Source organism: Pipistrellus kuhlii, unplaced genomic scaffold (assembly GCF_014108245.1).
Source record: "Pipistrellus kuhlii isolate mPipKuh1 unplaced genomic scaffold, mPipKuh1.p scaffold_m20_p_13, whole genome shotgun sequence".
Lineage (NCBI taxonomy): Eukaryota > Metazoa > Chordata > Mammalia > Chiroptera > Vespertilionidae > Pipistrellus > Pipistrellus kuhlii.
Genome location: NW_023425438.1, coordinates 11,667,463 through 11,681,910, shown reverse-complemented (window position 1 = coordinate 11,681,910; position 14,448 = coordinate 11,667,463). Strand labels below are relative to the sequence as shown.

The window sequence follows — 14,448 nt, the reverse complement described above, 5'->3', positions numbered from 1 at the left end:
GGGAAGGGAACCAAGCCCCCATGTCCAGAAAATCCCTGCCCTCCCTCTCCGTGGGCGGCTGGGAAGGGAGAAGGGAAGAGGCAGTCTTCGGCTCCTCCAGCTCCCTCTCTGATCTGTGCTTCTTAAGATGAGCTCCCTCTTTCTCGCCCTCAGCATTGCAGATGTCACTCCCTGCCCTTCAATGGTTCACAACTGCTCAACGCTGCTTTGGTTTCTCCAAAGAAGACACTTAATTGAATGGGCTGTTGTTGGCTTTTATCTTTTCCCCCCCAACTGGTGGAGTTTGGAACTTGTTGCTAAAACAGCTCTGGCTGGAGATCCCAGATGAAGCCTGGCTTTTCATAAAGAATCAGGCCCTGACTCCAGGCCGCACAGCTTGACAAAGAGGCCTGCTGAAAGTTGGCCCTGGGGGATTCTGAAAGGTGGCCATTAGGTCAGTGGGCGAGGCTGAGGGGTGGCCTTAGAACTGGGCATCTTCCAGATTCTGGTTGATCTCTGTGTAGAAAGTGCTGGTGCTGCTCACACACAGCTTGAAAAAATGCTCAATCTAGTTTAGATCACAGACCACTAATGGACAGTGAATGTGACGCCTTATTTGCCACCCGGCCAGCCTTAGGGGCTGACAAAGCTAATTAAGTTCACTTCATGATCTTAAGTAGCTGACACAAAGGTGTGTCTGAACGTGGACTGAGGAAATAGGAATTATTTGGAGAGAGGACAAGACAGAATGGCCGGAGTGGAGAAAAGGCATTTGACAGATGGGCCCCATGTCTCAGATTCCTCTGTCAGCCACCATGGGCTCAGAAGGAGGGGTGCCCAGCACCCCTCTCACAGCTGAGGCCTGGCTGGGCTCTGGCTGTTTTGAGAGAGCTGGCACATTCTGCTGAGGAAAAAGCACCTTCTCTGATGGCTCACTGCACAATTGATTTGCTCTGCAAAGTATTCTAAAATGGACCGTCACAAAGCCTGGGTCGCAGTATGCATTTCTATTAGAATAATGTATGTGATGAAAAAGCCCTGCTGAGTCCGCCCTATTGTCTGTGTAAATGACTTCAGTTACCATCAAAAGGAGGGGCTGATGGCCAGTTTGGGGTTTCTGAGACCAGCACTGGTTGGGACCTAATGAACACAATGGGCTCCAGGTGATGCTAATGGACACACAGTGGAGCCCTGACTTGAGGAGTCTTTGGTTCCTGCGCAGTGGTGGGGTGGCTGGACATTCAAGGCTCTTTCCCACTCTCAGAAGTAATTTACCATCTCCTGACTTAGTTTCCCCTCTGGGCTTAATGACACATAGAGCAGTGAGAATGTGTCAAATAAAGAAAGAGAAGGAATGTTCTTGGCGGTGGAGGGATGTTCTAAAGCTAGATGGTCTGGGAGGCCAGCAAAGAAGAGCAGGAACCTCAGGGGAGCATCGTCTGACTTGCCTGGAACCAGGAGACCGTAGAGGTCTCTCACCCCAGGCAACTTCTCTCACTATCCCTTGCAGAACCACCCAGTTCTTCCATTTCATTTAGTCTCATGAACTCCATGACATTGGTGAAGTACAATAAGCCCGTTGAAGCAATTGGGGGACCTGGAGGGTATCCAGAGCTGGAAAGAGCCTGCATCCACTTTTCTCAGAGAGACTGGGATGGCCACTGCCCCTTTCTCGGACACACAGACATTTCCAACACGGCCCTTTCTGCTGTAGTGCTGGCTGGTGGCATGGAGGGCCGAGATGGTGGCACCTCCCAAGGTGAAAAGACACAGGAAAAGGGATCCTGACAAAACTTCTCATGTGGGTGAATTGGCAGCTTCTCTGATGGAGTGTGGAGTGAAAGGGAGAGTGAAGACAGGGCTATACACTTGGGGATCCTGGGAAAGTCACTGAAATTTGGCCAGTGCCACCTTGGTTTAAAAAAAAATCTGTCAGGTAGGTATTTCCACAGTGGGCATCCATCCTTCTTTAACCTGGGAGATTCCAGTTCATTGTTCCTGTCTTATATTATATTTCATCAGAAATCTCTGTTTCTCCAGGTGGAAATTTAAGTTATATCTCCCTCTATATGCCTCCAAGCAAAGATGATTTTATGAACCAGCCACTGTGTTTACAGCTGTAAGTATAGAGATTTATAATAAGGATCCTGACCTTGAGGAGTGTGGACAGATTTGTAATTCCCATTATTCACTGATGAGGGGATTTCTAATGTCCCTTTCAGACCTTCCCTCACACAGCTACAACCTATATAACCTGGGAAAATACTGAATCTGGGCAGTGTGAGAGAAGTCAAGAAAGACTTGGAAGAACTGGATGCCTAGGCAAATGTACAACAATGGGCAGAAGAATCCCTCAGGAGCAGGTGTGGTTGAGGGGCTATGCCCAAGGTGTGGGTGGAGTACCAATCAGGCAGCTGGAAACCTGGGTTGGGACCCAGGTAGAAATAAAGACTATGAGTGATCTGCATGGTGGTGAGCATGGAAACCATGAGCATCAGTGAGGTTCTTGGAAAACAGCGTGTAGAGAACTGGATTCTGCTTTGCTTCAAATATCAGCAAAGTCTTATAAAATGGACCGTCACAAAAACATATAAAAAACATATGCCTTTGTTGACTTGTAAACTAAGCTGTGGATATTACCAGGAAAATCTTGGGCAGATCTGAACATCCCATTATTCTAAAAGGGTTCCCTCCCCTATTGCCATTTTGAGCGACTACTTCTTAAACCAGGCTCATAGGCCGGATCTGTCTCGCTGCTTTGCACTCTTGATTGTGGAAACTTAGCAATCAAAAGTAACAACTTGTCCCAAACGTCACAGTAAATCAGTGTGAAAAATAGGATGTAAAGCTCAGAATTGCTAACTACTCCTTGCTCCAATGATCTGGGATATTTTCTGAGAAAGAAACAAGGCCAGATCCTTCCAGAGTTATGAATGTTTGATTTGTATACATGAACGCCTTATTGCACACTGCATTGCTGAGCCACCAGCCCCAGCTTCCTCCTCCTCAGAGGGCCGACCCAAGGCTGTTTGAGCTACAAGGACCTCTTCTTCTCCAGCTCCTCTCCCCTCTTTCTGATTTCCATTTTGAGACTCAAATCATTTCACATTTGGTCCCTCCCGAAAGCATCCAACAGTCTCCAGGCTCTGGTTTCCTATCTCCAGCCCATCTCTGGGCTCAGTGGTTCTCTCCCCACAGCCCAGAGCACAATGTCCACATTCACCCTCTCAGGATTCTCTGAACCACACAAGACAGCCCTGTCTCTGAGCCTCAGCTCATCCTCGTGGCCTTCTTTGGAATGCCCTGTCCCTTTTACATTTCCCTAAGACTTAAGTTTCCCTCGAGTTCCATCTTATCCTCATTCCATTTTCTTCATGACAGCTCCCCTGAGACATGGAGGTCACTGTGTCCTTGAACCTGGTCATGCTCTGTGGGGCCCTGCACAAAGGGTCCTTGTGTTACTGTTTGCCTCTCAATGCACATGCTTTGTGTATTCCTCAGCGTGCAGGCCCTGTGACTCAGCAAGGAGCTGGGTCATATACCCATTTCTATTTCTACACTTGTTGGGGGCTAAATATATGTTTGCTGACAATGTGACAGCTAATAGCATGTCTCCAGTTACTTAACCTCATCTTGCCCACAACATAGCTGAATTTGACATTCTATGCCAGTGACTTCCAAATGTGGTTAGACATCAAAACCACCTAGGAAATTTTTAAATCTATATCTATCTGTATCTATCTATATCTATATCTATATCTATATCTATATCTATATCTATATCTATATCTATATCTATATCTATATCTATATCTATATCTATATCTATATCTATTCCTGGGCCTAATATGTGATCTACTGAATTGGAATCCTGTGTATGGGGCCCAGAACGCAAGACTGATCAATGCTCAGAGTAGCTAAATAAGGAATCAGTATTCTCAAGTGACACTCTGACAGATAACCAGAGATGGGGACTGTATACACCGACTTATTTCATGACATAACATATCAATCCTCCCCCCCCCCCCCCGCCCCAATCATTCAAACCCATTTTCATTTCTTCTGGGCACACAACTAGACTACACTATCCAGCATCCCTAGCAGTTAGGTATAACCAAGTGATTGAGTTCTAGACAATGGAAAGTGAGCTGAAGTAATGATGCACAAAAATCTTCCCATGCAAAATCGCCAGCCCCCCCCTCGCCCAGACAGTCCTGGAGGGCTGGGGCTGTGCTACTTGTCTGGGAACCAAGTGCGACAATGAGTACTGGCTGGATAAATCATTATTGCAGTGCCTGGGTGGTTGTGGAGGTTAGTGCCATTTTACACTTGAGCATCTTCACAGGCTACTTCCTGGTGAAGTGAAAGAAGGTGGAAGGAGGACCCCTAAGGGGGAACCTCTATGGTTAATTACCTGCAGGCCCTTGACTTAACCCCTCTGCGCCTCAGTATCCTCTCCTGGAAATGGGAGATGACATCTGCCCTAACTTCCCAGAGGTAGGGGACAGGGTAGGCACCTCACATGGTGAAGGAGGAAAGCACCTGGAAGAGAGGTCTGTGGCTGCTGTGGATGGGGACAACATGGGCACAGGGAGTGGGGACGGCTTCAGGAGCTGTTGTGACAGGTGCTGGTGTGTGTGTATGTGTGTGTTGGGGTTGGGTGTTGCCCAGTGTGACATCCACTCCTATGGCATCTCTCCTTCCTGGGGAAGAATGAGGCGGGGGGGGAGGGGGTGAAGGCAAAGCAGCTACACCTGGAAACGTGTGGGAAAGGGAGGCAGGCCACACCCAGGGCTTGCCCTTTGGCCAGCTTCTTCTGGGGATAGTGCAGCCATTGAATGGCCTGGATTTTCCATGTCAATCGTTATGGAAGTGAACTTTATTCTCTATAAAGGATGATTTGCTAAATATACAACTAAATGTATTTTACTTCTGCGCCTCTGTCTAACATGGCACATTAATGTATTTGCAAATAAAAAATGTCTACCAGCACCATGCATAGTTTTGGGGCAGAGATAATCAAAGGCATGCTAGATGCTGACTTGAAAGGCCTGTGGGGAGTGGGCCCTGTGCCCCGGAAGGAACAGGGGAGATTCTCCTCCTCCCGGGTTGCCCAGCTGGAGGTGTTAGAGAAGGCAAGCAGGCCAGTGGGGCTGGCAGCGAGTAGTCTTGGGTCGGAGCTGGTGGTGGGGAATTAAGATGATGGATTTCAGGGGGTGGATGAAGGAAAAGTCTAATGAATATGAACAAGAGGTGTGGCCTAAATAATCCCAAACTAAAATGTCTTGTTAACAACAATGGCTACCATTTATCAAGATTTCTACTACATGCCAAGCACTGGCCACTCACTTTCTCAGGCGAGTCCATAGGAAGCAGACTAGCCTACTGGTTAAGGGAAAGTTACATCATCTCGTTAGAGCTCAGATTCCCCTTATGAAAAAGGGGATTAATGAGAGGATCTCCCCCAATGGGGTGGGTTTAGGGATGAAATGAGATAATGCATGTCGAGTACCCATTACAGTGACTGGCAGGCAGTAAGTACTCAACAACTGCCAGCTCTAATCACCACTACTTAGAGCTCTTCCTTTGGCTCTGAGAAAGATGTGATTCAATTCACAAAAATGTGACTTAAACCCAACTTCTTCAGAGGTGTGTCTAGACCTGCAAACCAAGGCTCATTGGACATGCCTGGATTTCCATTCACTGGAATTTACTATCCTCCTAATGCCTTTCTCATCACAGAAAGATGCCACACAAAGGGCAAGCATTGTTACTGAGAGCATCTGATGAAATGGGTTCTGTGGATGAGAAACAAGACTAGACCAGAAGAAAATCTTGGCTCTTGGAGTCTCTTGCCTCAACACATGAAGATGTAACTGCGTTTCAGTGATCCCATTTGAAAGATGCATTTGTGAAACACACCACTTGTCATTTAGGGCAAAAGATGCAAAGGGAATAGGAAATCTAAATATCTTGGGAGGGGATGTTCTTTCTTGTTAGGCTCTGTATGTGGTGCACAACTAAAAGCCTCCGTAACGATAGCGCAGCCCACACATGCGATGAGTGATGTGCTTTCTATTTGGCTGCCCGACTGCAGTGCTTCCTGGGATATGACTTGATCCATGGCGGTTCCAAATCCACCTTGTAACAAGCTTAATGTAGCATCTGCCTCTGCTCTGCAGACATGTGGAAGTTTAGGATGGTGTGGGAACATTGTGTTTCATTTAGTAAGATGTGCGATTATAAAGAGGAAAAGTTGAAGCATGTCCCTGCAAAAGACTGACTTTTAGAATAAGGGGAGAGAACTTGTCTTTCTTCCATTTTGAGAAAAGAAAAGAACTAATTCCAGCAGAGAGAGTGGAAATTGAACGGAAGGGGAGAAGACGAAGTGGGGAGAAAATGAAGAAAACTAGTGACATGAGGTGGATGTAAAGCAATGCAATAACTTTTAAGCGCACATCAAGCCAATATTTAAATTGGTGCTATCCTTCAAAACAACCTTGAGAGCTCATATCTGTATTCTAGGGAGGTTGCCTCTGCTCAGACACACTGGGCACTGCTCTGGGAGATTTTCTTGTCACCCTTTGCAGTATGGTTGTACAGTTAATATCATTTTATAAGAATGACAGACTGACAATATTTCTATCACGTTGCCTGTTTGGTAATGGACGGAAGAAATATCATTCTATGGATCAATGTCTTCTTGTCATCAGCCTTCACGTATCTCTGGCATATTCTTTGAGTCACTGCATAAAGACTACTGTGTGGGGCAGCAATCTTAGGGTAGCTCTCTGCTCTCAAGTGCTCAGCTCTAGATCTGCCTGCTCATAAGGACTGGGACACACCATTAGGACCAAAGTCTTTCATATAAGAAGGTCTCAACAGGACAGTGACCACACACAAGGAAGTCTCTAAGGAGGGTTCCATGGTTGGAGAGCTGTCCAGGAATTGGGTGCTGATGAGCTGGAGCCAAGTCCTGCCTGTGGACAGGTGGTGCAAAGGTGCTAACACCTGCCCCAGGTCAGGAGGAAGGGAGTTGTTGGTCTTTGTCTTTTGTCTATTTTCTTTTTTCTCGTTCCCTTATTTATTTCCTTCCTCTACCTTCTCCCTCCTCCCATTTTCATTTTCTGGCAAACTGGGCAGCTATAGCTCACCTTCCTGGGAGAAAGAGGGAAGACTGTGCCTCTTGGTTCTCCTCCATCAGAGACTTACCCTTAAAAAAGGAGTCTACAGAACATTGATGACAACAAATTCTTAAAAACCCTCATTCCATCTTAGGGTTGGTTATCATTGCTAAATTGGGCATCCCAGCCTCTTCTGAGGCATTAGGTGGGGAGAAGGTTATTACTATTTATTACTAAGCATTTAGTTCTGGGCAGGCAGTTTCCCATGCGCTTTCCTTCTCTAAGCCCCTAGAAGATGGATGCTATGATTGCTCTTTTATAGAACATGGCTTGACTTGAAAGATCAGTGGTTGTGATATGTGCTACTTATTCAATGAATTATCTGAGGCTACCATAACTTAGGGATCAGAATGGGCAACATGGAGAATAAAATTCATTGATATCTACAGTACTATATATTCATGCTTTTGATGGTCATTTTACTTAGTCTCATAATAATCCTATGAGTCTATATAATAAAGAGCTAATATGCAAATGGTCATCATGCCCTCATGCCATAAAGGCTCAGACACTCAACACTGGGGAGAGAGGAATGGGAATCAGCCAGGCTGTGGCCTGGGAGAGGGACAAGCCGCCTGCCCCACGGTCCCGGGCAGCAGTGCCTGTGGTTGCAGCCCAGGCGAAACCACCTGCCCATGGTTCCCCGCGGTTGTGAAGCTGGCCCGGATCATGGGTGCCTGTGGCCAGCCAGAGGGAGGGAATCCTGGGTCCTGAGTGTGGGGGCGAAGCAGAGGTGGTTAGGGATAATCAGACCAGCAGGGGAGCAGTTAGGGGTGATCAGGCAGGCAGACAGAGGGGTTAGGAGTGATCAGGCAGGCAGGCAGGCAGGCAGGTGAGTGGTTAGGAGCTAGCAGTCCCAGACTATAAGAGGCAGTCAAACATCTCCCGAAGGGTCCCAGATTAGAGTGGGTACAAGCCGGGCCGAGGGACTCCCTCCCTCCCCATACAAATTTCATGTACCAGGCCTCTAGTGTTATCATAATAACCCCATGTTATTATTCTAATTTTATAGATGTAAACACTGAGGCACAGAGAGGTTCAGTAATTAGCTGGCTGAGGTCACACAATTAGTAAGTGGCTGAGCCAGTTTTTAAGCTTGGGATTTTCTGATTCTAAAGCCTATGATCTTTCACCCCCAGTGCTTCTGTCGTTTTATGGGCCAGTCACATCTACAGTGTAGTTGGGTTTTAGCAAGTGAAACCCTGTGCCTCACCCTCTGGCAGTTCTATTTGCCTCTGGGTCTTGATGCTTCCTATACCATCTCCAGCTCTGGGCTGGGGTGTGGGGGGAGCTTCCCATATCAAAGCATGTCAGTGGTGTGCAGGCTCCGAGAACGGGGGCATTTGTGTGTTCTGTAATTGCACACTTATTCGGTCATGAGACATCATCAAACCAAGCTGGCCTTTGTCTGAATCGCCACTGGAGAGTTTGGTCTCATCAATATTAAAAATGTCAATCTGATAAATAGCACTAAACAGGGAGGAGGGAGGCTGAGACCAGCCTCTTTCCAACAGAACTCCAGTGCATGGGAGTGAACAGAGTCAACATCTTACTTGCTGTAAATCCCCTGGAGTGGCCATGAACGAGAGAGGGCTGCTGGGTTGAGGAGAAAAACTCCCTTTGATTCATCTGAATTAATTTCGCATCCCCCCTAGGGAAAGCTCCGGCATCACCCTCTTGATCTCCACCCCTGCACATAGCCCTCAATCCTGAGGGAGTGCCTGTACTGCCCCTTCTTTCACTTTAATTAAACCCATTTGTCCTGGGGACACTGAGCCTGGGGATGTCCCAAGGCTTTGATGTCTAACCCACTGGCATGGAAGGGGTGGGAAGCCCGTGCTCAGAGTGAGGACAATGGTTTCTTCCTCTGACTGCAGAGCTTGAGGTACGAGCTCTAGGAAGAGCAGACTCTGTGATGTTTGGGTAAAGAATTTGAGACCCAAATTTATATTTGCAAAGCTGTGTACCACCTGAAATCACCCTCTGCCCTTGCTTGAGCCCTTTGCTCTCATTTTTTTATGGTAGCTCCACCAGTAGGGAAAGTTAAAAGTATTGTGGGAGTTTAAGGCAGAGGCTGCTTGGGATTGTAGGGCTTGCTACTTAACCTATTAAAGATGGCCTTTACTTTCCCAGATCTATTCACCTGGCACCTCTATAGAGAACCCAACCCCCCTTTAGGTCTGGAACAGATCAGCACCAACCACCTGGGGTCCAACATGACGCACCAGAGCGTCATGTGAGTGGCTGTGCCAGGCCATCTGTACTCAAACACGGCTTGCTGCAGGCCGACTGCAGGTGGCAGTCTGGTGCCATCCTGGCAAAACAAGTGGCCGCTGAGCTTAGCAGTTACTGCTCCATTTCAGAGCCACAGGAAATGAGCAATCTTCTAGTCTAACCCTCTCAGTCTACAGATGAAGAAACTGAGACCAGGAGAAGTTCAAGGTCACAAAGGACATTAGTGATGGAATCTGTTCCCTGAAGAATTCATCACCCACCTCATCCACCTGCCTCAGGGACCTGACTCCACCCAGCACTGGACTCGGATCTACCTGAGCGCTGGTCCTCACTCTGGTGCCACTTGCTGGTGCTTCACTTCTTTGGTTCTCAGTTTCTTCCCTTGTGAAAAGGGCAGGAGTGGGGAACATGGGAAGGCCTGCCCTCCCTGCATGGCAGGTTTTGTTGTTGTTAATTAAGGAATAAATAGTCAAATGGGAAAGTAAGAAAAAAAATGCATTAAGTAAGAGAAAATGCTGTATGCATATAAAGCCTGATTATTATGTGACATGAGATGTTCCATTTTATTGGAGGCAGCCAATCAGGCCAGGCCAGAGACATGGGAGGTGAATGCTCATTAGCACTTACATCCCTGAGAGAAACTTGGTACTCTCTGTAAGCCTGCAGAAAGTATGTGTGTGTGTGCACATGTGTGTTTGCACACGTTTATGTGTACATGTGTATGTGCACATCTGGATGTGTGTCTTGGGTAGAGAGGATGGGGGAGGAAAGGCATGATCCCTCTGCATTTTGGCTGATAGAGAGAAAGGGAGTGATGGGGATGGGAAGAGGCCCACCTGTCAGCCACGTCAAGGAGGGGCAGCACCGTCCACTGCCACAGGCTCAGGCCTTCATTTGTGGCAACATGCCAGACAATCCTGCTCTGCTCCTTCCCGGTTCTGTTCTCCACCAGCACCAAGGAGATGTTTCCCCGTAAGACTCCCTGGATGAGCCAGGACATTCGGAGCTGTGAGGGAGAGAAGAGCCAGAGGACACGGTGTTAAAGGAACTTCAGGGCCTCTTTCTGAAACTCTCAACCCTAAGGACGTTGCTGAGACTCAGGGAGGTGAGCCAGATGCCCTGTTCTTGATCTTGCTCCCTCTCTCCCAAAGACCTTTACTTAAGGTTCAAGGAGTTTGGAAGGGGCAATCAATGAGCCATTTTGGAACTTTGTTCAGGTTGATGTCATCATCCTAAATTCACAAGATTCTTCCTTTGAGGAGATATCAAGGTCAACAAGGTCAATGGACTTCCTAAAGAGGACCCAGACATTCTTGTCTGTGGCCCCAATTCACTTTGTGACCTTGGGCTAGTAATTTTGTGACTCAACTCTCAGTGATGTGGGTATCATAGATTTTTACTTCTCCCCTGGTCACACTGACAATCTTATTTAAAGGGTTCCATGTCACGTGTTAGCTAACTGAAGACCCTATGACTTACTATCTGTGACCACTGGTAGGCAAAGGTGAGACAAATCAATACAAATTAAAATCTTTTAAAATGGTTGTCTTTCAGAATGAGAATGCCCACTTTGCCAAAAGGAAGCCACAATCATATATATTCAGTATGTAATTTTGAAAGGTTTCTATGAATTTGTTTCCTAGACACATGAAAAGGAAATATAACTAATATTTCTAAGAAAGTTTAAGTACAGTCATGCCCAGAGGCAGTGTATACTATACACAAGCTCTCTGGTCTTTGTGTTTAAAGTAATAGAGGTTGTATGTTTGATAGAAACAATCTATAAACACTTAAAAGTTAGGACAACTACAGCATAGCATTGCCCCATATATTCCTGCTCGCATCCTGTCATAACAAATGGTTATTGTAGAAAGCAAGGTAAAATGTGTCTTATGCGAGCTGGAGTTCTCATCAACTATGGTTTCACCCAGAGATTCTGATTTAATTGGCCTTGAGCAGGTTCTGGGGCATCAGCAGTTTTTCAAATTTCTCCAGATGATTCTAAAGTGCAGCCTCAGTTGAGACCACTGGGGAGATGGGGCCACTTAGTGCAGGAAGGAGCCCGGCCTTCTCAGTGAGGAGCCCATTTTCATCTTGGACTTGGAGTAAGAGGAAATTCTTAATAAGTAAAAAAATGGCTTAAAATGTGCCCACCATTGCCAAGGTGCAGAAAGAGTGTTTTTCCTATAGGGGAGGACACGGCCCCCATCAGAAGGCCTGCATGTGGCTGCCACATCACATCTGAATAAAGAATGAGAATAACCCTGAGAGTGAGAGACCCCTGGGCTGGGTGAGCAGCGGTGACCTGAGAATGCAAACGGGATCTGAACTCTCCTCTTGGACCCACAGTGGATGGCTCTCACCAGTTTCTTAATTAGAAGAACTGGAGGACTGATGTCAATTCTTGCCAAATATCCCTTATGAGTTATTTGTATCTAAATAAATAGAAAGCAACTATCTGTGCTTCCCAGAGCAGATCACAGGCTACAGTCCCTCTCAATGACTTCTATTTTCATAGATTAATGAATCCCTTTGATATCATTATGTGTAGAAACCTATGCCAGGTAGACCTGGGTCAGTTTGGTGCCTAGAACAAAAACCCCCTTGGAATTTGATCTTAATAAGACCAATTTCTATCATGGTGGCCTATAAGATAAAATAATTACATGCTTATTGAATAGGAGAGAGCTGTGTTAGGCACTTGTATATATGTGCATTGTATCTCTTTTTATACTCACAACAAGTAGAGAGAGGTATTGTCATACCCTTTTTCAGATATGGAAACTAAAGCTTCAACAGGTGGAGTGAGTTACCCATGGTCACTAAGTCCATATGCTGCAGATCTGAATATCACACTGTGTTCTATGTTCTTTCTACCATATCTGTTTTGCTGTATACATCTGATATATTGTAGTGATAGGCACTTAAATCTTTTGGGTGTATTGTGAATGTTTTCTAGACCCTTGTTGCTCAAAGTGTGGTCTGGGGACCAGCAGTGCTGCATGACCTGGGAGCTTCTTAGAAATTCTGGCTCTCAGGCCCTACCTGTTCAATCAGAATTTATTCTTTAGCAAGACTTCCTCCCAGAAATGTCCTCATATTGGGGGAACTAGGAAGATAGTGGATTTTAAACCATTTATAACCATTGTTTCTGCCAAACAATGAATAGTCATATATGTGTATGTGTGTGTATGTGTAAATATACATAAAACAAGAGTATTCACACAAATATGGGAAATCTTATACAAATCCTATATAATAATAGAGTAATATGCAAATTAACTGCCACTTCACGATAAAGATGGTGGTGCCCACAGCCAATAAGGAGGGAATATGGAAATTGATGTGACAAAGATGGCCATGCTGGCCGGAACCACAGAGCTGGCCAGAACCACAGAGTCGGCCCGAGAGTGCGTGGGAAGGTTTGGCATCCTCGGTCGCTAGAACACCAAGCCTGGCTGGAGAGCAGGGTGGGAGAGCAGGCTGGAGTTCCCAGTCCTTTTGGTTTCTGCAGCCCCTGGACCAGAAGCAGAAAGCAAAAGTGTGGTGAGGATCCAGGAATTTTGGGAATGGTAGTTCTGGTGGCAGCCTCTGACCAGAAACGGAAGCCCAGAGAACTGGGAGCACCAGGAATGCTGGGAATTATAGTTGCATGATCTCTTAGATACTGGAGCAAAGTGAGCCTGGAGCAAGTTACTGTTGTGGGTGGGGCATGGAGGGAAAGCAAAGGGGAGAGACATAAGTAAAATCAGAGTGTCGAGGAAAAATTAAAAGGAAGATCTCCTGTAACTTCTAGGATATCTCCACCAATGGAGCAAAGAAAAAAAAAAAAAAGACCTCTATTCTGTGAGCATCAAACCAGGCTGGGCTGGGTTCTCAGACAATTCGCTCACATGATTGCAAAGACAGACAGAAACTTCACTCTTTTATGTAGCCAGCAGATACAGTGCACAACATGCACTGTTTTCGTGGAAGAGGACTTAACAGAACTGTGTGCTATACTCTCTCTGGTAACTCACCTTCTTGGTGGCCATCTGTGTTAGTTAATTGCCATAACAAGAGTAAAAATTAAAACTTTTCTATCTCTATGACAAGCAGGTCCTTACAGCTTGGAGCAAAGTAACTATCTATAATAATAAAAGTGCTAATTAGACAGGATAGCCAAACGACTTTCCGGACATCATTCCAGATGTCCTTCTGGAGGAAGCTGTGGTGGCAGGGCTGAGGCAGAGATGGTTAGGGGCAATCAGGCAGGCAGGCAGAGGCAGTTAGGGGAGATCAGGCAGGCAGGTGAGCAGTTGGGGCAATCAGACAGGCAGAGTGGTTAGGGGCAATCAGGAAGGCTGGCAGGCAAGCATCCTTGATTGTGAGAGGGTGCAAGTAGGGCTGAAGGACCACTGTCTCCACCCCCAACCCCTACCCCCCACAAATTTTGTGCACTGGGCCTCTAGTGAGAAATAACACTCTTTGGGGCCTGTAACAGTAAAACTTTCGATCCTTCTACACGCCCTAATAGATATAAGTTATAAATGGCAGCTTTGGACTAATAAACTCTTTTATATGCAGGCAGCAAATGAGACAAGCGGAAAAAGACAAGGCCAGGAGCACGCCCCCAGCAATTCTATCTCTGGCTCCAGACGGCTCTTTCACCAGGCCTTTGCTCCCTCCCTCCCTCGGTGGGCCTGAGAGACTTTCCAATTATGTGCCACCAGTGTTTGTCGTTTCATTAATTAAAGTTCTGCATGTAAAGCAGAGCTGCATTGTGGCTGGGCCTGATGTAATTATTCTCTCATGGCCCTCCCTCCCACCCCAGAGGCAATTACGGCAATTTTATGTCTAGAACATGCCTCCTGTTTGCTATGCATACCTTGTGGCAACTTCACAACAACCTCTTGAGCCCACAAGAAAACATATCAGCATGGAATTTAGGCTGAAGTTGGACAAAAGAGAATCAAAGATACCAGGTAATGTCCACGGTGCATGCAACCCCAAATGCAGGAAATGCTACAAGGGGGCGGGTGCTACCTTTCTGTGAATGTCTGGAGGGCTG

The 14,448-nt window shown here is 46.4% G+C and overlaps 1 protein-coding gene across 1 annotated transcript in view; it reads right to left on the bottom strand.

The window, feature by feature from the left end:
* Positions 1 to 10,403, bottom strand: part of LOC118717153 (ALK tyrosine kinase receptor) — a 71,484-nt gene extending 61,081 nt beyond the window's left edge. The window contains exon 1 of the mRNA XM_036434870.2: positions 10,235 to 10,403. Coding sequence (XP_036290763.2) covers positions 10,235 to 10,398 — 164 coding nt within the window. The 5' untranslated portion in view covers positions 10,399 to 10,403. The remainder of the gene's footprint in view (positions 1 to 10,234) is intronic.
* Positions 10,404 to 14,448: the final 4,045 nt, after the last annotated feature.